Source organism: Phyllobates terribilis, unplaced genomic scaffold (assembly GCF_046119375.1).
Source record: "Phyllobates terribilis strain yellow unplaced genomic scaffold, ASM4611937v1 Scaffold_11__3_contigs__length_659146591, whole genome shotgun sequence".
NCBI classification, from domain to species: Eukaryota; Metazoa; Chordata; class Amphibia; order Anura; family Dendrobatidae; genus Phyllobates; species Phyllobates terribilis.
The window spans coordinates 216,198,575-216,223,340 of NW_027362771.1; the positions used below are offsets into that span (position 1 = coordinate 216,198,575).

At 38.6% G+C, this 24,766-nt stretch overlaps 1 protein-coding gene across 1 annotated transcript; it reads right to left on the reverse strand.

Annotated features, from left to right (window-relative positions):
• Window positions 1-838: 838 nt before the first annotated feature.
• Window positions 839-24,111, reverse strand: DBX2 (developing brain homeobox 2). Its single transcript, XM_073650715.1, has 4 exons — window positions 23,691-24,111; window positions 17,435-17,530; window positions 11,367-11,554; window positions 839-1,483 (listed from the first exon to the last, which is right to left on the reverse strand). Exons 1-4 carry the CDS (start codon window positions 24,016-24,018, stop codon window positions 1,184-1,186), a joined length of 912 nt encoding a protein of 303 aa, XP_073506816.1. The 5' UTR covers window positions 24,019-24,111; the 3' UTR covers window positions 839-1,183.
• Between the last annotated feature and the right edge of the window lie 655 nt (window positions 24,112-24,766).

The following is a 24,766-nucleotide window of genomic DNA, read 5'->3' on the forward strand; positions in this document are numbered from 1 at the left end:
AGTAAGTCAGTATATAATAGTTAAAATAATATTGTAAAAGTGACTGAATGCTTTAAAGGGAAGTTATAATCAGAAAATGACCCATTAATTAAATCAGGTTTTTGTGTTACATGTAGTTAAAAAAATGTTGCCAATTTTTTGTATGTATCACAACCTTTATTAAAAAAATATATAGATCTTGCAATTTTCACACTGATTACCGGGGTTTTTTTAGACTTACTTTTGTTTCAGGAAATAACACCTGTACATAGCCACAATAGTCACACCCTGACCCTATTTGTTGTATTGAAGTGTCTATTGAGCATTGTCAAAGGAAGTGGAGCAGGTTTAGCTGTGATGATATCATCTACTGTAATTGGTTCATCCTTTGTTAACAGCTGTAAATAGCAGTGTTACCAGTCATTATAATCCTGTCTCTGATAATATGGGGTCTTACTGAAAACTCTTCTTGAAAGAACAAGAAGTATGAGTCTAAAAAACCCCAGTGGCAAGGGTGAAAATTGCAATATGACTATTTTTATTTTTTTTATAAAGTTTGTGATATGAAAAAAAATGCAGTTTTAAAAAAAAATATAAGACAAAAATCTGATGTAAACAATGTAATTTCTGATGATGATGATGACAATATGATTATATAAAGTGTGTGAACTGGCCCGGTGTTAGAAGGATCCACCACACCAAGTTTGTAAACCCTATTTTTAATATTGAAATAGAAATTACTTTAATTTAGTCATAGTAGATTACAGTCTTAACCTTTAGATCAAAAGATTAACATAAAATTTCACTATAAAATTATTCAGTGTGGTCACAGTGTTAGTCTTCATTAACAACTGCCATTATTGTCTTGAAGTTTCTTCGCAATAGTCTTTCTTGTGTCGCGTCCTTAGATGCATTATATATATCTATATTCATGGCTCCCATGTGATTCAGTCCTCCTTCCGTATTTTACCATAATATTTTCCGATAAGAAAATTGCACTAATGTTAATTCTGTTTGAAACCAGGTTACTAGTGATCTCTAAAACAATGCCATAGTTGAAGAATACTGTTTAATGGTGACTTCGAGACATGTAAAATGAGAATGTCATATTTGTGATAGTAGCAGGCTAACAGTACATAGTAGTCCAAATTTCCTGCTTCAAAGACAATGAAGCGTTTAACCTACAAGTGACCATATTGAAGAACTAAACATCCCTCTTGCTCTGCCATTGCGGTTTGTAATGTAAGTCTTTTGTATACTCTTCTGTGATGTCAGACGAAAGCTGTTCTACTATTTTAATTTTCTTGGTTGATGGTTTCCCCTTTTTTGTGTTGTTGGTGGGTACATCAGACTGAACACTTTTAGTTAAACATGTAGGGGTACTTGGAGCTGTCTGTGAGAACGTTTCTTCAAATTGTCCTTTTTTTAAACATCGATTAGAAAGAATCTCTTTTTCTTTGGAATTTCTCCATTTCATTCTTCGGTTCTGGAACCAGATTTTAACCTGCAAATATGAATAAAATGATGATATAAGCAGTGTGTTAATTGATGTCTAAATGTGTGTGTATTGCATTTGGAAACTACCTAAGGCAATGTTTACCACTTAAGAGTGTCCTGTAACCTTGGGGTAACTTATTACAATGACTCACTTAGATATGAGCAAATAGATTTGATATGAATTGAATTTAAGTAAAATTTTATGAAATTCAAAAGTCTTGGCGAATTCAAAAAATTTGCGAAAAACCCTCAGGCCCAACCGTGTGAGCTTCTACATTATTCCTTGCAGCTATCACATCACATGGTATAGCGGAACCAATCAGGAGAGACAATCATAGCCAGTGTCATACCTGTATAATATCATAGTCTAGGCAAGAAGTGCATTTTAGGGTGATTTTAGGATAGTGAGAGGACGTCAGAGCACACAGCTCAGCAATAGAGATAGGGAGACTAAACCCTAAAGCATTGGACAAATAATCCAGACAGTTATATATTGTTCAATTGCAGCATTGATGAAGATGTGTGTAGTAGTCTGTGAATAATAAATAATACAAATATATTCAATGGATTAGTGGAAAGAGAGAGATAAGACAGGTGCCAGGAACAGTACCAGACTCATACGATGTAGCTGGAATCTGTTCTGCTGCATTTGAGTTACAATGACACATACTGTATATTTTCTTAATTCAAAATGCAAAAGAAAGCAGCAGTAAGGCAGCACAATATTTAAAAAAAAATCTGAAATCAATGTCAGTCAGTGGCAATGTGCTTGTTAGTTATAAGCAATTGTACTGACTTTTTGCATTACTTGTGCAATTCTTTTTGTGATTGGGGAGTAATTGTTTTTTAAAAATACAAAAGAAAAGTCTCCAAAATCCAGACATTTAACTGCAACTGTCTATCTCACAAAATGTGCGTATCAGAAGCAATTTTTTTTCACATCTACTAGACAAATTTCACATCTGTACACACCACATCAATAAAGTGCCTTGATGTATAGGCTAGCATTTTTTATTACGTCATTTTTAAGAGAGGGGACGAATTTTATGGAATAAAAAATGTTTAAAAAATTAAAGCATTTAACTGTGCATGTCTGGTTTTGCAAACTTTCTTTACTAGACCAGTTTGACAACCATACACACAACACCTATGCTGCGGCCTGCTGACATATTTTGCTTTCTGTACATGTAGCTACCTACCTAACATTTCTTGTTATGTCCTTCTTGGCAATGGTTAAATAATTTGGGTTAAAAGATGGTCAAAAGTTAATTATAGTGTTGTACAAAATGTATAGTAGAAGAAAAAGTGGCAAGTGGATGATGTTACCTCGGACAGCAACACCAGTAGTTTGAGTCAGTGTTCAGCACAGAACGGTCTGTGTGATTGCAAATGACTAATGATTAAGAAGGATAATTTTTGGACTGTTATTTTTATTTAAAAAATATATGAAACATCTGTCAGTGCACAGTGTTATTAATTGCGCTTTGGTTACTACAGCTTACCATCAATTTCTATGTTGAGGTCACTTTGTCATTATTAGGGCTAAGTTTGTGTTAAAAGCTTGAAAGGTTTGGATACAGCCCTCGGAAGTTATCAGAGTCTTATGCACATCTATTTAGCAGGCACAATACTTTGGGAACATTTCTTCTGTAGGACACAGAGGCTCTTTCTTTAAGAGTGTTAGATGTGGAATTTTGGCATTAAAATAAATCGGAGTCGCTTTCCAAACTCTCCAGTTCTGGTCTCTACATTCACTATCCACCTCCTGGTCAGAATGGGAATTCTCTAATCCTCCAGAACAAGCTAACAGGGTGCCTTTTTGTAGCCCCCTCCTTCTAGCCACCTTGGGGATTATACCTCCCTCAGCTCTGTTATGCTACAGCCATACTCACTGTGGATGGAAGACACCTTGTTTTCTATTCACTTGATTTCCATACTCCGGCCGTAAGAGAGACAACTACAGATAGGTTACTTGATCTCAAACTTGCTATCTTTATCTTTTTCCTAAACATGTGGCCTATACTCTAGATGACAATGAACAACACTTCCTTCTTCTTCTGTAACATCTGTCTAACTAACTAACTTCTCCCAATGTGGATGGCCCTTAACAGTTAACCCTGTCATCTCTTAATAACCAGAAAACTGCAGCCCACATGGAAATAAAACACATAAAAACAGCAGGTCAATACAATAATAAATGAGAAGTCTTCAGAGGGAGTGTTTAGACGACTTCTCCACCTTTACACAGGTGCAAAAAATACTAATAGAGTGATTTAGAAAAATGATTATACTGCAGAGTCCTACACTATAATAATTTTCTTGTGAAATTGTAAGTATGCTAGGTATGCTTTAAAGCAGTGGTGCACAACCTTTTCTGGGCTGAGGGTCACATTGAAATGCTTCCAAGGGCCACAATAAAACTGAAAGTGGTATTACTTTTTGAGAGGTTCATGGCATATCAAAAGTATACTCAATTGCAAAAAGAACTTCGGCACTCCATACATGAATATATAAGAAATATTGTATCTAGACCAATGTCACTTTGAAAAATGAAGGTTTTTTTGCGCATAATTTGGCCAATTTATATGTGCCCATCAACCACGACAAGGTCACCTTCGTATGATGGGAAACTACGCTACGCTACCACTGGATATGCCACTCTTGGGCTGTAAGCCTGTATGGACAATATGTCTCTGCTTAGGCTTTTAACCTACAATGTATGGGCTGGTAGAGCTAGTTAAAACCACCTGTGACTAAATGGGAGGGACACATGGTCAGAAAAAAAGCTGTCAAACTTCTAATAGTGTGAACACGTACCTGCTGCAATGTTCCAGGAGCGGGATCCCAAAAATGATTAATAGAAAAAAGAGAGGGGTCGCTCACTGGTCTATTCGGGTGCTCTCTATTAATCATTTTTGGGATCCCGCTCCTGGAACATTGTGTCTCTCCCATTTAGTCACAGGTGGTTTTAACTAGCTCTACCAGCCCATACATTGTAGGTTAAAAGCTCAAGCAGAGACATATTGTTCATACAGGCTTACAGCCCAAGAGTGGCATATCCAGTGGTAGCGTAGCGTAGTTTCCCATCATACGAAGGTGACCTTGTCATGGTTGATGGGCACACAAAAATTGGCCAAATTATGCGCAAAAAACCTTCATTTTTCAAAGTGACATTGGTCTAGATACAATATTTCTTATATATTCATGTATGGAGTGCCGAAGTTCTTTTTGCAATTGAGATTACCTTTTTCTTCAGAGCACCCGAATAGACCAGTGAGCGACCCCTCTCTTTTTTCTATTAATCATTTTTGGGATCCCGCTCCTGGAACATTGCAGCAGGTACGTGTTCACACTATTAGAAGTTTGACAGCTTTTTTTCTGACCATGTGTCCCTCCCATTTAGTCACAGGTGGTTTTAACTAGCTCTACCAGCCCATACATTGTAGGTTAAAAGCCCAAGCAGAGACATATTGTTCATACAGGCTTACAGCCCAAGAGTGGCATATCCAGTGGTAGCGTAGCGTAGTTTCCCATCATACGAAGGTGACCTTGTCGTGGTTGATGGGCACATATAAATTGGCCAAATTATGCGCAAAAAAGCTTCATTTTTCAAAGTGACATTGGTCTAGATACAATATTTCTTATATATTCATGTATGGAGTGCCGAAGTTCTTTTTGCAATTGAGATTACCTTTTTCTTCAGAGCACCCGAATAGACCAGTGAGCGACCCCTCTCTTTTTTCTATTAATCATTTTTGGGATCCCGCTCCTGGAACATTGCAGCAGGTACGTGTTCACACTATTAGAAGTTTGACAGCTTTTTTTCTGACCATGTGTCCCTCCCATTTAGTCACAGGTGGTTTTAACTAGCTCTACCAGCCCATACATTGTAGGTTAAAAGCCCAAGCAGAGACATATTGTTCATACAGGCTTACAGCCCAAGAGTGGCATATCCAGTGGTAGCGTAGCGTAGTTTCCCATCATACGAAGGTGACCTTGTCGTGGTTGATGGGCACATATAAATTGGCCAAATTATGCGCAAAAAAGCTTCATTTTTCAAAGTGACATTGGTCTAGATACAATATTTCTTATATATTCATGTATGGAGTGCCGAAGTTCTTCTTGCAATTGAGATTACCTTTTTCTTCAGAGCACTCGAATAGACCAGTGAGCGACCCCTCTCTTTTTTCTATTAATCATTTTTGGGATCCTGCTCCTGGAACATTGCAGCAGGTACGTGTTCACACTATTAGAAGTTTGACAGCTTTTTTTCTGACCATGTGTCCCTCCCATTTAGTCACAGGTGGTTTTAACTAGCTCTACCAGCCCATACATTGTAGGTTAAAAGCTCAAGCAGAGACATATTGTTCATACAGGCTTACAGCCCAAGAGTGGCATATCCAGTGGTAGCGTAGCGTAGTTTCCCATCATACGAAGGTGACCTTGTCATGGTTGATGGGCACACAAAAATTGGCCAAATTATGCGCAAAAAACCTTCATTTTTCAAAGTGACATTGGTCTAGATACAATATTTCTTATATATTCATGTATGGAGTGCCGAAGTTCTTTTTGCAATTGAGATTACCTTTTTCTTCAGAGCACCCGAATAGACCAGTGAGCGACCCCTCTCTTTTTTCTATTAATCATTTTTGGGATCCCGCTCCTGGAACATTGCAGCAGGTACGTGTTCACACTATTAGAAGTTTGACAGCTTTTTTTCTGACCATGTGTCCCTCCCATTTAGTCACAGGTGGTTTTAACTAGCTCTACCAGCCCATACATTGTAGGTTAAAAGCCCAAGCAGAGACATATTGTTCATACAGGCTTACAGCCCAAGAGTGGCATATCCAGTGGTAGCGTAGCGTAGTTTCCCATCATACGAAGGTGACCTTGTCGTGGTTGATGGGCACATATAAATTGGCCAAATTATGCGCAAAAAAGCTTCATTTTTCAAAGTGACATTGGTCTAGATACAATATTTCTTATATATTCATGTATGGAGTGCCGAAGTTCTTTTTGCAATTGAGATTACCTTTTTCTTCAGAGCACCCGAATAGACCAGTGAGCGACCCCTCTCTTTTTTCTATTAATCATTTTTGGGATCCCGCTCCTGGAACATTGCAGCAGGTACGTGTTCACACTATTAGAAGTTTGACAGCTTTTTTTCTGACCATGTGTCCCTCCCATTTAGTCACAGGTGGTTTTAACTAGCTCTACCAGCCCATACATTGTAGGTTAAAAGCCCAAGCAGAGACATATTGTTCATACAGGCTTACAGCCCAAGAGTGGCATATCCAGTGGTAGCGTAGCGTAGTTTCCCATCATACGAAGGTGACCTTGTCGTGGTTGATGGGCACATATAAATTGGCCAAATTATGCGCAAAAAAGCTTCATTTTTCAAAGTGACATTGGTCTAGATACAATATTTCTTATATATTCATGTATGGAGTGCCGAAGTTCTTCTTGCAATTGAGATTACCTTTTTCTTCAGAGCACTCGAATAGACCAGTGAGCGACCCCTCTCTTTTTTCTATTAATCATTTTTGGGATCCTGCTCCTGGAACATTGCAGCAGGTACGTGTTCACACTATTAGAAGTTTGACAGCTTTTTTTCTGACCATGTGTCCCTCCCATTTAGTCACAGGTGGTTTTAACTAGCTCTACCAGCCCATACATTGTAGGTTAAAAGCCCAAGCAGAGACATATTGTTCATACAGGCTTACCGCCCAAGAGTGGCATATCCAGTGGTAGCGTAGCGTAGTTTCCCATCATACGAAGGTGACCTTGTCGTGGTTGATGGGCACACATAAATTGGCCAAATTATGCGCAAAAAACCTTCATTTTTCAAAGTGACATTTGTCTAGATACAATATTTCTTATATATTCATGTATGGAGTGCCGAAGTTCTTTTTGCAATTGAGATTACCTTTTTCTTCAGAGCACCCGAATAGACCAGTGAGCGACCCCTCTGTTTTTTCTATTAATAATTTTTGGGATCCCGCTCCTGCAACATTGCAGCAGGTACGTGTTCACACTATTAGAAGTTTGACAGCTTTTTTTCTGACCATGTGTCCCTCCCATTTAGTCACAGGTGGTTTTAACTAGCTCTACCAGCCCATACATTGTAGGTTAAAAGCCCAAGCAGAGACATATTGTTCATACAGGCTTACAGCCCCCGAGTGGCATATCCAGTGCTAGCGTAGCGTAGTTTCCCATCATACGAAGGTGACCTTGTCGTGGTTGATGGGCACACATAAATTGGCCAAATTATGCGCAAAAAAAACTTCATTTTTCAAAGTCACATTGGTCTAGATACAATATTTCTTATATATTCATGTATGGAGTGCCGAAGTTCTTTTTGCAATTGAGATTACCTTTTTCTTCAGAGCACCCGAATAGACGAGTGAGCGACCCCTCTCTTTTTTCTATATATCAAATGTATACGTCATAAATGTCTAAGAGGTGCTGGTTCCACTATCAGGACCACCACATATCTGGAGAATGGGGGGTGCTCTTCTCCCCCAGTCAGTGCTCTAGAGAGGAGAAAACCCTGCACACATGTCACTCTCTCCATTGAGGATTATAGGTGTTGTAGCAGCTTGCTGCATTTCACAATTCCCATAAACTATAATGGTAAGGGTTTTGTGCATAAGTAGCTCTAACTCATTCTAACTCTCATAACCCTAAACAGGGATGAAGGAACATCAATCTCTTGCTGTATCTGGGACCCAAATATTGTTACACGGTGCTCTATTCGTGCTTTCCCATCCCTACTCTTGAGTTGTGTGTAAATCTTCTTCCTATGACATAAACTACTGTATACAGAAAGTTGGGGGATGCACAAAATGGAATGGTGGTCCATATGTAGCCACCAGGCCGCAGGCTGTGCACCTCTGCTTTAAAATGAATGTGTCAGAAAATTCTGTACTTTTACTGCTTCAGCTCTGAGCTCTATTCTTAGCCTAACTCCAGCCTCCATTAGGTAATTGACAGTTATTTAGCACTGGTGCAGATTGTCAATCACCTACTGGACTGTGGTATCAGCCTGAAAATGGAGCTGGAAACCAAGGCTCCATCCCTCCCAGAGCACTTTCTAGGCTTATTTGCATTATATGTCTAAAGCAGATTTCTTCAATTCTGGAGCTTTTTTGTTTAATCAAGTTACAGAATTACATTCATTTCCATAGCCAGACATATGAAATTGGTTTGGGAGGTTGAATGAACAGATTATCTATAAAACTTACATGAAGGCATATTTTCTATTGTGGACCGCTGTCTTAGCTGTAACAAATTACAAATTTTTCTTATAATTTTTTTTCTACTCTTTCTATCTTCTTCTACATCTGCACCTTGGGTTGGGTCAGGGTCTTAAGGAGTTTTGTATTCATGGTGCTTTGATCAATGTTTTATATTGAAAATTATTCAATAAAAATTTAAATAATGAAAAAAACACAAAACATTTTTTTCAGACAGTATACAGAATTATAGACAATTTTACTTGCCCCTACATCAAGTTTATTTAACCCATTCCTGACATGGTGATTTTCCATGTATGCACTTTATTTTTTCTTCTTCTTCTTCCATAAGCCAAAACTTTTATTTTTCTGTCCACTTAGCCATTTGAGGTTTTTTTTGGTGGCTATATCCATTAAAGAGCATAAAAGTCAGTTTGTAATTAACGTCAATCTAAAATGTTCCCTGCACAACATACTTATATTAATAGATATAATCAGCTTCAGTGAGGGAGCAACATACTGTTTGTTACGCTCACGCCCGGACTGACTGGCGTGAACGTGGTTAGTGGTCCCACTGGGCCACAAACTGAGGAGTGCCTGGAGGGGCGTGACTAGGGGCCTCGCTAGATCCGACCACGAACACACGGAGGCTTAATCGACTCCGTGGTCTGAGGAGGGATGTGGGAGGTGGCCCAGGTGCTACTCCAGGTCAGGCCCCGGTCACAGCTGTTGACTCACACTGGGGAATGTAGGAACAGGCAGGCACGGCTGGTATGCAGACAGGCGGGTACTGGCACGCATGGCTGGTATGCAGACAGACGGGCACTGGCAGGCACGGCTGGTATGCAGACAGGCGGGTACTGGCAGGCACGGCTGGTATGCAGACAAGAGGGTACTGGCCGGCACGGCTGGTATGCAGACAGGCGGATACTGGCAGGTAGGAACGCAGGTTGGATAGGGACCAGTACAGACTGGGATACAGGAAAAGAGCCGCAGGTGCGGTGGACAAGCAGAGCAGAACCGCAGGCGCGGAGGACTAGAGGAGCAGAGCGAAACCGCAGGTGTGGTGGACAAGCAGAGCAGAGCGAAACCGCAGGTGCGGTGGACAAGCAGAGCAGAGCGAAACCGCAGGTGCGGTGGACGAGCAGGGCAAAGCAAAACCGCAGGTGTGGAGGACAAGCAGGGCAGAGGAAACCGCAGGTGTGGAGGACAAGCAGAGCAGAGCGAAACCGCAGGTGCGGAGGACAAGCAGAGCAAAGCGAAGCAGAGCGTAACCGCAGAGCAGAAGGAGCAGGCAGACAGGACAGGGCTCTGTTCTCATGGAACAGACTGGGAAACACAGGAAGATAGCTAGAACACAGGAGGTAGAAACGGAAGCAGGGAAATGGGACAAGCAGAACCAGATACACACAAGGTACTTGCAATGAAGTAGCGAGTGGACACAAAACTCACAAACAGAGACTACAAGTTGGAGTTAGTTGCAGGTTCAGACACTTGCAGGAAAAGGGAAGGTACTGACATAGAGACAAACAGGTAACGGGCTAGGATACAGTTCAGACAGGAACTGAACCAGGAACAAGATACAGGAACGAGCCTGGGAACTCAGCCCCCAGGATGGTGGAAACGGACTAAAAGTCACAGATACAGGTAACGGGCCAGGGTATACAGCCCCCAGGGTGGTGGAAACAGACTAGAAGTCACAGGTACAGGTAACAGGCCTGGGTATACAGCCCCCAGGGTGGCGGAAACAGAAAAGATGCAGGACAGGACCTGGCAATTCAGTTTCAAGGAACACACTGAAAAAAAGTGTTGCTCAGGCACCTCCTACTAGGTGGAGGGGGTTTAAGTATCCAGTGACTCACAGCAATAGGCTGGGGAGGCATTAGGACTGCGCACACTGTAACTTTAAGAATCAGGCAGTAACCGCGCCGCTGCCTTTAAGCAATCAGACAAGAGACATGCACACAGCAGGTAATGGAGCAAAGTGTGCAGCCTGGACTGATAGGTAAGTTTGCGGTCTTTAATGGTGGGAGATGGTAAGCCATGCCAGCATGCCGCCAGGGATGTTACACTGTTGTACACTATTAAAGGTAATCTATCAACTGGTTGTTTGATACTCCATCTGAAAGGAGCATACTGGGCTGGTTGCTGCAGTTTTGATAAAATCCCTGTTTTGTGTGCTTCCAATCTACCATTTCTCTGAATTCTGAGCTCTGTACAACCCCGCCCTCACCCCTGATTGGCAGTTTTCTGTTTACTCTGTGGATAGGCAGAAAACTGCCAATCAGTGGTTGGGGTGTGGTTTTAGTAAATGGCAGCAGGTTTCTTAGCCCTCTAGTAATAATCTCACGCTGATACCACACTAATTTTAACAAAACTACAGTAAGCAGCCCAGTAAGTGACACATCTCTGGAATCAGGGTCACTGTCTCTACATTAAGCTTCTGTGAGAATTGGTGGCGAAAATCTTCTGACAAAATCCCTCTAAGATGAGGTGTAGTAATAAAATTATATCAGAAGCAGTGTCTGTACAGTCAGATAGCTTCATTACAGAAACCTGCTAATATTACAACTTCAGGACATAGATTTGGAAAGTGCAGCATGTTATCACAAGTGACATGACAAACAAATACATTTATGCAGTAATATACTGTACCTGAGACTCCTTTAGAGAAAGGTTAATGGCAAGCTTCTTCCTGTCAGCTTTGCTGATGTACTTTTGTTTTTGGAACATTTTCTCAAGTGCCTTTCGCTGATCATCAGAAAACACTGCTCGCCTTAAGATTACTCTTCTTGTTTTGGTGTTTGAATCTTTTGGTAGAACATGGGGTTCATGTTCATTTCCTTATCAAAATCAAAAATAGAGTTAACAAAATCAGTAAGTCTATTGTTAATGATGAATAGATACCTTTGTTTAAAAGCAATTGTCTGATGCAAAGCAGAGAATCAATTCACCAGGAGCCATAATTAACATTAGATTATGAATTCACATAATTGTTCAGTGCAAACATTACTAGACCAGCTGAAAATGACCACTACAGTACTTATACACTATTTCAACTTAAAGGGGTTTTCCCACAATCAAGCGACATTTTAATTAATAGATATTTGAACAATAATAAGTTCCACAATTGATTGTGTTGAAAAAAATGTTCCTGTGCTGAGATAATCTTATAAATGTTCCCCCTGCTGTGTACTGTGTAATGGCTGTGTCTGACCGTACAGGGACATGGTCTGATCATACCACATCTCCTGGGCAGGAGAGGAAGCAGAAGAGTATACAGACATTACAGCAGGTGATCTCAGCTGATTCTTTCTTTAAGGTAAAACATTGCTTAAAAACAGGCAGTGAAATGTTTTGCCTCACAAAAAGAATCAGCTGTGATTCCCTGCTGTAATGTCAGCAGTATTCTCTTTTGTTTCCTCCCCTGCCCAGGAGATGTGGTATAATCAGACCATGTTCCTGCATGGTCAGACACAGCCATTACACAGTACACAGCAGGGGCACATGTATAAGATTATCTCAGCACAGGAACATTTTATTAAACACACTCAGTTGTGGAAATTATTATTATTCCAAGATCTATTGATTAAAATGTTGATTAAAATTAACTTTGTTCATGGGACAACAGTTTTAAGGATAGTAAACATTTCATGACCAAATTACAGCTACAGCTATGTACTATATGAATGGTTTTCTACTACATTGCCAACAGGCTTCTGTGATGCCATTCTGTAACTCTATATGCCTCCAATATTATACAGAGATAAATATTATCTGTTTTTTACATTTGCCTGTAAATGTCAAAAAATTGTGACCTTGCAGCACTGGGGTCCTGGGTTCAAATCCCATCAAGGACAACATCTGTAAGGTATTTGAGTGGGATTCCTCCCATTACTCTGTCTGTAAAGCGCTGTGGAATTAATGGCGCTATATACCATATTTTTCAGATTATAATACGCACTTTTTCCTCCCAAAATTTGGAGAAAAGTGGGTGGTGCATCTTATAGTCCTGATGTACCTTATAGTGTGGCTGTGGCTGTGGGGGGGGAGCGGCAGCGTTGGAGGAGTGGGTCACAGGACGCAGGAGCCGGATGGTGTAGCTAAAACTGTTCCCACTGTTAAAGAAAATTAATATTCACTGCTCCCCACGCCAATAATCCCGGCCACCTCTATGCACTGAAACCGGCGCTTAGAGATGGGCGGAACTATGGGAGTGGAGAGCAGCGAATATTCATTCTCTTTAATAGCAGGCACACATGATCACCCAGCAGCTGCAGGAGCTGGCGGCTGCAGCTCACAGTGTGTCAGCTAATAAAGATAATGAATATTCGCTGCTCTCCACTCCCATAGTCCTGCCCACCTCTAGGCTCTGGCTTCAGTGCATAGAGGTGGGTGGGATTAGGGGCGTGGTGTACTAAATTTGAAAATCCATGTTAGAATTGTTTTAGAATCATGAAATAAAGGCTATTTTATTATTAGATAAAGAAACTTTCAAAAGGGATTATACAGTCATTTTCATATGGATTTTCATAGTGCACTAGCTTCATCGGGTCTAAGAGATCTATTTAAAGGGATTTCCCAGTTTTGGAAAACCCATCCATTCCAGCTGCAGTTTGTTTAAAAAAGAAACCTGTGCTTTATTCATCATCCCTTGGTTCAGCGCTGAGGCTCCACTGCTGACCCCAATGTTTGTTATTATTCCGCAGCGCCGACATCACGTCGCCAGCACTGCAGCTAATAAGTGAGGTCAGCACCTCTGTTAGAGTTGACTGCTTGAGCCATTCTCATCAATTGAGCTCAGTTTAATGACATGACGTCAGCACTGCAGACATTAATACACCTGTAGCAGTGGTGGAGACCCAGCGATGGACATGGGGAGGGTAAATAGAGAAGTTTGTTTTTTTAAAGCTAGGTAACAGGGTTTTATGATACAAGAAACACCTTGAAAAGAAGTACACTTGAATCCATAGATCTTGGAATAATAATAAGTTCTACAGTTGGATGTGTTTAAATAAAATGTTCCTGTGCTCAGATAATCTTATATATCTGCCCCAGCTATATAGTGTGTAATGGTTGTGTCTGACCGTGCAGGAACATGGTCTGATCATACCACATCTCCTGGGCAGGGGAGGAGGCAGTAGAATATCCAGATATTACAGCATGGGATCGCAGCTGCTAGTTTCTGTTAGGTAAAACATTTCACTGCCTGTTAAAAAACTTGTTTTACATCACAGAAAGAATCAGCTGCGATCCCATGTTGTGACAGGAACATTTTTTTTCAACTCAGTCAATTGCGGAACTTATTTTTATTCTAAGATCTATTGATTAAAATGCACTTTTCTCATGGAAAACCCCTTTAATAACGTGTCTAGATTGTATTGGGAAATCTAGTGACAGAACCCATTGAACCATAATAAAAAGTCTAAATAAAACAGATAAAATCAAATTCTCCACTATATACAGTGGCTTGCGAAAATATTCACCCCTATTGGCATTTTTTGTATTTTACTACCTCACAACCTAGAATTTCACTGTTTTTGTTTCGAGGATTTGCATCAGTTCATGTAAAGAACATGCCTACAACTGTGAACATTTGTTTTTCTTTTTATTGTGAAACAAAAAACAAACAGGGTAAAATAACTGAAAATTTCAGTGTGCCAAAGTCGGTACTTTGTAGAGCCTCCTTATGAGGCAATTACAGCTGCAAGTCGCTTTAGATAAGTCTCTATGAGCTTTTCATATCTTGCCACTGGGATTTTTGCCCATTCTTCAAGGCAAACTGCTCTGGCTCCTGCAACTTAGATGGTTTCCTCTGGTGAACAGCAATCTTCAAACCTGACCACAGATTCTCGATTGGATTAAGATCTGGACTTTGAATAGGCCACTCCAAAACATTTATACATTTCCCCTTAAACCATTCAATTGTTGCTTTAGCAGTATGCTTTGGGTCATTGCCTTGTTGGAAGGTGAACCTCCATCCCAGTCTTATATCACTGACAAAAAAGTTTTGCTCAAGAATATCCCTGTATATTGCACCATCCAACTTCCCCTCCAACTTGGACCATTTTCCCTGTCACTGCAGCCAAAAAACATCCCCACAGCATGATGCTGCCACCACCATGTTTCACTTTGGGGATGGTGTTCTTAGGGTGATGAGTTGTGTTGGTTTGGCACCAGACATAGCGTTTAAGTTGGTGGCCAAAATGTTCAATTTTAGTCTCATCTGACCACAATACCTTCCTCTATACATTTGGGGACTCTCCCACATGTCTACTGGTAAACTCAAAATGAGCCTTACAACTTTTATGTGTAAGTAAAGGCTTTTTCTACCCACTCTTCCATAAAGGCCACCTCTATGGAGTGTACGGCTTATTGTGGTTGTATGGACAGATACTCCAGTCTCTGCTTGGGAACTCAGATGCTCCTTCAGGGTTACCTTTGGTCTCTGTGCTGCCTCTCTGATTAATGCCCTCCTTGCTCGGGCTGAGAGTTTTGGTGGGCGGGCCTTTCTTGGTAGGTTTGTTTTGGTACCATGTTCTTTCCATTTGATGATAGTGAATTTGATGGTGCTCCACGAGATCGTCAGAGATTGGGATATCTTTTATAACTTAACCCTGACTTGTACTTCTCAACAACTTTGTCCCTGACTTGTTTGGTGATCTCCTTGGTCTTCATGGTGTTGTTTGGCTAGTGGTGCCTTTTGCTTAATGGTGTTTCAGCCTCTGTGGCCTTTCAGAAAAGGTGTGTGTATACTGACAGACCATTTGACACTTAGATTGCACACAGGTGGACTTCCTTTAACTAAGCATGTGACTTATGAAGGGAATTGCTTGCACCAGAAACTTTTAGGACCTTCATAGAAAAAGGGGTAAATACATATCCACATGCCAATTTTTAGTTATTTGATCCCATAAATTTAATTTATGCCTATATTTGTCTCACTTCACCAGACTATTTTGTGCTGATGCATCACACACAAATCAGATGAAAAAAATATTTAAACACAGGTTGTAATGTAACAAAATAGGTAAAATGCCAAGGGGGTGAATAGTTTCGCAAGCCACTATATATGGCCTTTGATAGAGACTTTTATTAAAAAATAAATTTAACGCTTATTTAGACTATTATATCACTTAGTATATGCACAATCTAACTATTCTAATTGGAGTATGTCTATATCAATGTCAGAAGTAGTGAGCGTTAGATGGTTCAATTTTCATGTAATAATACAACATTCTCCCATTGTCATAATAGCACAGTATCCCGTTTAATCGATTAGAAGATGCTTTTTGTATCAATTGAAACAACTTGATGGGAACAAGCCCTAATAAATAGCTCCTTACAGTTGCAACGAGAAATGTCTCCTTAAATGTGTACAGCTATATTGATTTGACTTTTTGTAGTGGACCACCATGGAGTGAGGAAAAGGTTTAGTCATGGTTTTCATTTTTCTATTGTCACTCATTGCCTTCTTGTTAAATGGACAATTAATAGGACACTCTGGAAACTGTGCATCAGTCTGGGATAATAAACAATCCTGGCAGTTGATAATGTGACCTATGTATTCAACCAGTTTCTCTATATACTCATCTCATGCCTTTAATCCCTTTTCAGGTAGTGGAGGTTACAGGAGAAGATGAGCTTAAGAGAGTCTATAAAAGTCATTTTCATTCACTGCTTTATTTTTCACTCAAGTGTTTAAATGCTGTTCAGAGGTTCCATTGGAATGTGACAGAGGATAAAGGATTGCATATAGTTCTATGCTTCATGGCTGTACAAAAGGGCAAATGACCCTTGGCCAGGCCTTTTCAGCGTGAAATGGTCCCTAAAGTTCATCTGCTCGGTGAAAAATTGTGGTTAAGTCGCGTGTGGATGAGTAAAGAGAAAGTGCCAATTGGTCACGGTACTGTCATCCATTCTAATGCAACCCAGGCACTGTAAGATGCTCTGTGGGAAAGTATCGGCCCCCTTCAGAGCTGCTTATATGCTTGCAGCTCATTAAACTACCACCATTTATTGCCTGACTTGTCCCAAACTATTCACTTTAACAACTGATGAACTTTATTAAACCCAAAGAAATTACCCCACAATGTCGCCAAAAAAGCAATATCTGAATCTTAAAGGTTCTGCAACAAGGTTTCAAATCTTAAAATCCTCTCCATGTGATTAATATGTTAAATTTCAGTCTCATGCAGAGTCACTTTTCTCTAACCATCAGTTTTGCATTACAATTGTAGCTTTAATTGTGGATTTTGTATTATTCTTTTGGGCACCTTTTTATTATTTTTATGAATAGTTTTAATTATTTAATAACATTTTAAATTACAAGTATAATAATTTGCTATATATAATGTGATCTATATAATTTCATATGACTTTTATTATACATAGTTACATTTTAAAAAAGCATTGGTTTGAGCCTTAGCATCACATTAAGCATCGTGTCAGTGATGAAGAATGCAAGAGTTCCAGATATTTTGGGAACAAGAAAGCTATTAGCCTCTTGTATGGCTGGTTTAGTTTCCATTGGGACATTTTCAATTGTTCAGCTCCTATATGGGATAAATCTTCAGAAGGACATTGAATAAGACCGCTGCAATTTCACTTAGGAATTAGCGTCTCACTATTGCATCACCAATTAGCTTTCTAGGACCCATTAAATCCTGCTGCTCTGGTTTACAAAATAACTGAAGCATTACTGATGAAGCATAAAGACTTACTTGGAAAAGCAGTGGGGGAGGCTGGGTGCTGACAGGACCTACCACAGTAGGCAGCGTAGAATGGCAGTGATTGTAGATAGAAGTGTTTAGAAACACCTGCAAAAGTACAAATGGATGCAAAACCTTAAAATAACCCACGGAAAGGAAGTTAATTTACTTAAAAAGTGACAAAATAATCAGAATTAATCAAAAGCCACTGAACATTGGTAAAGGATTGAAGTTTTTTTGTTTAGACACAATGGTCTTCATGTTTAAAAACTAGTTTATGCTTGTTAATTTAGTAATAAATGTTTGTTATCAAGAGATATTAAAGCCAAATGTATGTTTGTATGGTCCATGATGCTTATTCAGAATCATCATATTTCATAGAACGGTATACAGATTGCGGCATTAGTAGATCTGTTATCTAACTACCAGGTCTGGCTAAACTTTGTCATCCAAGAAAGTCATACCAGAAGAATGTGCCATAACCAGTGGTAAAAAAAAACATTACATTTCCAATAAGTTACTTTAAGTGCTGTTAATGTGAAGTGGATATATCATAGATGAACAATAACACATCCATAAAATGATAGGCTAAATGAGAACATGAAATAGGGGGTGAATGGCACATAGACATCATCTGGTTTACGAATTACAAATTCAGCAAGCACATAGGCTGCTGGATGTTCAGATGCATTTGACTATATAGTAGATTCCATTTCTACTTTATTCTCATCTTCCAATAATTGCCATTTGCTAGACAAATGGGACAGGGATCAGTAGTGCATTGGCAGAATACACATGCTGTCATAAATAGTGGGGGAGATTTAGTAAGAAAATGTGCCAGGATTATGCCCCAAATCTTGCCAGAAAAATGGAAATGGCATTTTCAAAATTTACAGACACATTTTAGACACTTTTTCACCTACCATGACAATTTTGACAAGCAGGACAAATATACAGAAAAAGAACATAGATCATAAAATGTCCCAAGATGTGTACATTTCTGGCAGAAAACATTAAAGAAGTTTCCCATAAACAAAGTTAATTATTAAAGTTAATTTTAATCAATACATCTTAGAATAATAATAATTTCCACAATTGGATGTTTTTAAAAAAATGTTCATGTGCTTGCTTCTTCCCCTTCCCAGGAGATGTGGTATGATCAGTCCGTGTCCCTGTACGGTCAGACACAGCCATTACACAGTACACAGCAGGGACACATTTATAAGATTATCTCAGCACAGGAACATTTTATTTAAACATCCAATAGTGAAAATTATTATTATTTGAAGATCTATTAAAATTAACTTTGTTCATGGGACAACTCCTTTAATGTAACTGATCATCATGTGGTTGCATAAGGGAAATAAACTTGCCTACAATAACTAGTGTGTTGCGCCAATGCCTTTTCATCACCAGTTCTACAAGACAGAGACCTCTTTTCCAAAATATAGAGTGGAACATACCCAACCCTCATGGACTTCATACCTGTACCTAACCCTTAAAAAAATCCTATTGGTTCTATGACCTTTTTCATGAGATGACAGACCTTTTGTATATCCCACAACTTAACTTTTGGACATGCAACAAAATTGTTTTTTCTATAAAATCAATAGTAAAACATAGAGGTCCTGATGCATTAACATTGGTGTTTTGAATGCCATCTTGATGACAAGTACAGTAGAGAAATAGGCACCAAATTCATTAGGAGGCATGCATCTCTTAATGAACTTGGAACATCTTTAAGTTGAATTGGACCACTGTAAGAAATGTACTCCAATCAGAAACTGGAAGACACTTTTGCCATAATTTGCATCACTTTGAGGTGTAAACTATAATGAACTTGGTGGCCGTGCTTGTCCTTGGCCCCTCATGACGAAGCTCTGACAATCTTTTAAAAAATTGGCAGAGCCGGATGAATCTGGCATAAAAAAACCAAAAGTCTCAGTTGTTTTGTACAACTAGAAGATTCCCAAAAAATCCTGCATTTCAAACTCTTTTTTGCAAAAAGTCTAGGAAAAACTGTTTGAGGATTTGAGGTCAAGTCTACAACAATCCCCTACCTGCTAGTACTTCATATGAAAAGACCCCTCAAAAAGTAATCTCACTAGTTTAAAAATACATGTTCCCAACTTCTCCATAGATCCTTCTCTCCTATCTCTCATTACAGCCTGGGAAAAAAATTATTTAGAGAGTAATATTATGGATATCCAAACTAGAAATAATAAAAAAAAAAAAACTCAGCTTGTATTTTCATACGTGTTTTTTGCTCTAAATAACTTCATTTGGAAGGATACGCATACCTTAACCAACCAAATCTGTAAAACATTTTGAATGGATATAATATATAATAATTCAGAATGGATAACTACATTCTACCATATTTGCTGACTTTAGGGAATTGCACATTGGGCACTCAGATACAACCGTTAAATTCAAAACCTGTGCAAGAGCAAACTACAGGACTTGTTTTTTTAGGGGGGACAAAAGGAAATAAAATTGTAAGACAAAGAAAAGATAAATGTAGGGCCACAGAGATACCGTATCCATATATTTGTCATGTCACAATTTAATATTTTCAGTTTATATAAGTATCTTTTTGTATTAGTTACAGTAAGTACACAATCCTTAATAAAATATTGGATACTACATAAAACATTTTGATATAATAATATTAAGAGGAAATTTACACAAATATAATTAGATAAATAGCTAGATCGATGGGTAATAGTATAATATGTGAAGTCAATCTCTTTTTTTAATTTGCAGCTCATACAACACAACTTTCAATAAAGAAAACTAAGTTAAAACAGAAAATGTATATATATATATATTATTTCAATAATGAAAGATTATACAGTATTACAAGTATAAAATGTGTATGTGTATATATATATATATATATATATATATATACACATATATGTATAAAATGTGTATACATATATATATGTCTATATATATATATATATATACACATACACATATAAGTATAAAATGTGTATACATATATATATATACAGTATATATATGTGTGTATATATATATATATATATATATATACACAGTATATAAAAATATATATGTATTGACACTATGAACCCAAAACATCGTAACATGAGCCAATAAAGTCTAAGACATTAGCATTTCATCTTTTTGGAGTGCTGCCTACATTTGAATGTTTTAGCCATAAGGTTTGGCAATTATCTGGGAGGCGTGGCATCCAGACATTTTTTGTCCTTGGTTGATTCCACGTTATGTTCCATTCTTGTGCATACATATATATATATATATATATATATATATATATATATATATATATATACATATACACAGTGGGTACGGAAAGTATTCAGACCCCTTTAAATTGTTCACTCTTTGTTTCATTGCAGCCATTTGGTAAATTCTAAAAAGTTCATTTTTTTTCTAACTAATTTATAATCTGCACTCCATCTTGACTGGAAAAAAAACAGAAATGTAGAAATTTTTGCAAATTTATTAAAAAAGAAAAACTGAAATATCACATGGCCATAAGTATTCAGACCCTTTGCTCAGACACTCATATTTAAGTCACATGCTGTCCATTTCCTTGTGATCCTTCTTGAGATGGCTCTACTCCTTCATTGGAGTCCAGCTGTGTTTAATTAAACTGATAGTGCTTGATTTGGAAAGGCACACACCTGTCTATATAAGACCTCACAGCTCACAGTGCATGTCAGACCAAATGAGAATCATGAGCTCAAAGGAACTGCCCAAGGAGCTCAGAGACAGAACTGTGGCAAGGCACAGATCTGGCCAGATTTCTGCAGTACTCAAGGTTCCTAAGAGCACAGTGGCCTCCATAATCCTTAAATGGAAGAAGTTTGGGACCACCGGAAGTCTTCCTAGACCTGGCCGACCACCCAAACTGAGCAATCATGGGTAAAGAGCCTTGGTGAGAGAGGTAAAGAAGGACCCCAAGATCACTGTGGCTGAGTTCCAGAGATGCAGTAAGGAGATGGGAGAAAGTTCCACAGTCAACTATCACTGCAGCCCTCCACCAGTCGGGCCTTTATAGCAGAGTGGTCCAACGGAAGCCTCTCCTCAGTGCAAGACATATGAAAGCCCGCACAGAGTTTGTTCAAAAACACATGAAGGACTCCCAGGCTATGAGAAATTAGATTCTCTGGTCTGATGAGACGAAGATAGAACTTTTTAGTCATAATTCTAAGCGGTATGTGTGTAGAAAACCAGGCACTGCTCATCACCTGCCCAATACAATCCCAACAGTGAAACATGGTGGTGGCAGCATCATGCTATGGGGGTGTTTTTCAGCTGCAGGGACAGGACGACTGGTTGCAATTGAAGGAAACATAAATGCGGCCAAGTACAGAGATATCCTGGATGAAAACCTCTTCCAGAGTGCTCTGGACCTCAGACTTGGCCGAAGATTCACCTTCCAACAAGACAATGACCCTAAGCACACAGCTAAAATAAAAAAGGAGTGGCTTCAGAACAACTCTGTGACCATTCTTGATTGGCCCAGCCGGAGCCCTGACCTAAACCCAATTGAGCATCTCTGGAGAGACCTGAAAATGGCTGTCCACCAATGTTCACCATCCAACCTGGTGGAACTGGAGAGGATCTGCAAGGAAGAATGGCAGAGGATCCCCAAATCCAGGTGTGAAAAACTTGTTACAACATTCCCAAGAAGTCTCATGGCTGTACTAGCTCAAAAGGGTGCTTTTACTCAATACTGAGCAAAGGGTCTGAATACTTATGGCCATGTGATATTTCAGTTTTTCATTTTTAATAAATTTGCAAAAATTTCTACATTTCTGTTTTTTTCAGTCAAGATGGGGTGCAGAGTGTACATTAAGGAGAAAAATGAACTTTTTAGAATTTACCAAATGCCTGCAATGAAACAAAGAGTGGAAAATTTGAAAGGGTCTGAATACTTTCCGTACCCACTGTATATACATGGAGGTATTAATAAATAGTTCATCTTGAATATTTTAGGCTTAGGCTGACAAAAATAATGCATTTTTATGGAGACAATTATTAACTTTGATAAGTGCACAAGCAAAGTTTTAACAGAAAAAGTTATGTCATTTTGAAATAGTGATTAAGAAACGTTAACTCTGTCAGGTGAAGATTGGAGCTTCAGTAAAAACTTTCCAAAGTTATCTTGTTTTTGCAGGATAATGTGCTTGTCCACAAGTCTCGTGATGCCCTACAAAACTCAATGAACTCAGATTTGAAACTGTCGATCATCCACCATATCCTCCTGATTAGGCCCCATCTGATTATTACATAATTTCAAAACTCAAAAAAATGAAGGGAAGGATGAAAACTTTCAACAAACGAGATGGTAATTGATGCTGTGAATTTGTGGTTTGCAGAACAGGATAACAATTTTTCCAAATGATTAGAATTACTTTTTGATCGATGCATTAAATGTATAGACTTGAAAAATTATTATATTGAATAAAATAGTATTACTTCAAAAAGGTACTTTTTTTCTAGGTGAGGCCAACTATATATAAATACCACCTTACACATATTATCAAATTGTACATTTATATACAATAAAATAAGAATCTTGTGCCCTATGTGTATGTATAACATACTGAAATGCTAAATATTTCAATGTAAGTAGCTATATATCATTATATTAGAATCAAACCGACAATGACAAAACCCACTATCACACTCATTGAGGTTCACTGATTTCATATGTCAGTACACTGGAGATTACCAGGTAATCTTAAATAGAACGGTGCCAGGTGATAAGAAACACATGGTCATGGTTCATTTTCAAAGCACTGTCTACAAGAGTACAATTATCACAAGAACAGATGGTAGGTGCAAGCTGCTGAATTGGCTTGTTTCCTGAAAATAGTAAATCATCTTCTTATTAATTAATCATATTATTGTTTAATTAGGTGTGAATTATTTGGCCACTTGCATCACACTTTTAATTGTGTGAATTTCCAGCAGTAAATTGAACCCGTATTATTAAGTGTAACTATAGATTACCATCTTAATTGAAATATAAAGGCTGTATCAATAATATATTGCTGGTGAGACGTTTAATTCAATTAAACACAATTATTTTATATCGGATTGTCATAATTCTGCAAGACAGTAGCAAACACTCTGACATTGTGATCTTAGCATAACAACAGCATTGAGTCATAATATTATACAATGATTATATACTCCATTAGGTTTTTATATATGACTACAATATACAGAGGTTGACTTAGCAATATATTATAGCAGAACCTACCTGCATTGGAGAAAAGATCAGCTGTTTGGAGATAGGGAACCTTCAGCCCATCTGATGGATTAATGAGGTGCAAAGCCCATGTTGCAGGATATGTACCTCCCAAAGGGCTAGTTTGCTCAGCTGTAGGACACAGTGATCCTGGCAAAGTGCTGCAAGCCACAGGAACATACTTCATTACAGGCTGTTCAGCATCCTTCAACAGATTTTCTATTAGGAAACTTCTGCCCATACCTCTACAGCCATGAGGGTCCCTAGTGTGATGGGCTGATGGATACTGTGGCATCAGGTCCCAGTTTACAGCATGGGGTGTCAAAACTGCTGGCATCATCCTCTAATCACAACTAAACTTCTTTGTAGTACTCCAAATGTGGCCTTGATCAGAGCAGGCTTTGAGGTGACCAGCCTTGGTTTGTAAACAGGGGAATGTCACTAAAATAGTTGCAGTTTCAGATGAAGCTCCATGAACCCTTCATTGAGATAAGAAAAGGAGTTCTTCAGGGGGAAGGTGTGTCCAGTTCATTCATTCATTCATTCATTATACCAAGTGGGTATGGCATGGACAACAATTAGCTGCTGCTCATGGATAGTATGCAGCTTGGAGCTGCAATATTGAGTTCTGTATAATAGGAGTTGCTGTTCTCTAGGGGAACAGGCATATACACAATTATTGCATATATTGTTGAATTTTTGAATTACACCCACTTTGTTATGTGCATGAACAGGAATAAATTAGTAACTTTAAAGATATGATATGCTTAAACATTTTTAAGATGTTGTATAGCACATTTTTGCTCTGAATAGTTTGTAATCCATACCTTGTTTGTTACAATAAGGATCCACTTGTTCAGGAGATTTACTTGCCATTACATTAAGGGTCTATGCACACAGCAAAGTTTTCTGCAAAGGATTGTAGTCAACAGAAAATAATCTATACAACGTAGAGTAAGGATACAGGCAAAAGCTCTAAATAGGGGTTTTATTGTTTAATTTTGATACAACTGGTGGACAATGGATATGTAATTTAATCATTAATATAATTATTTTTAATTATTTAACTCAGAGAACAATGAATACCA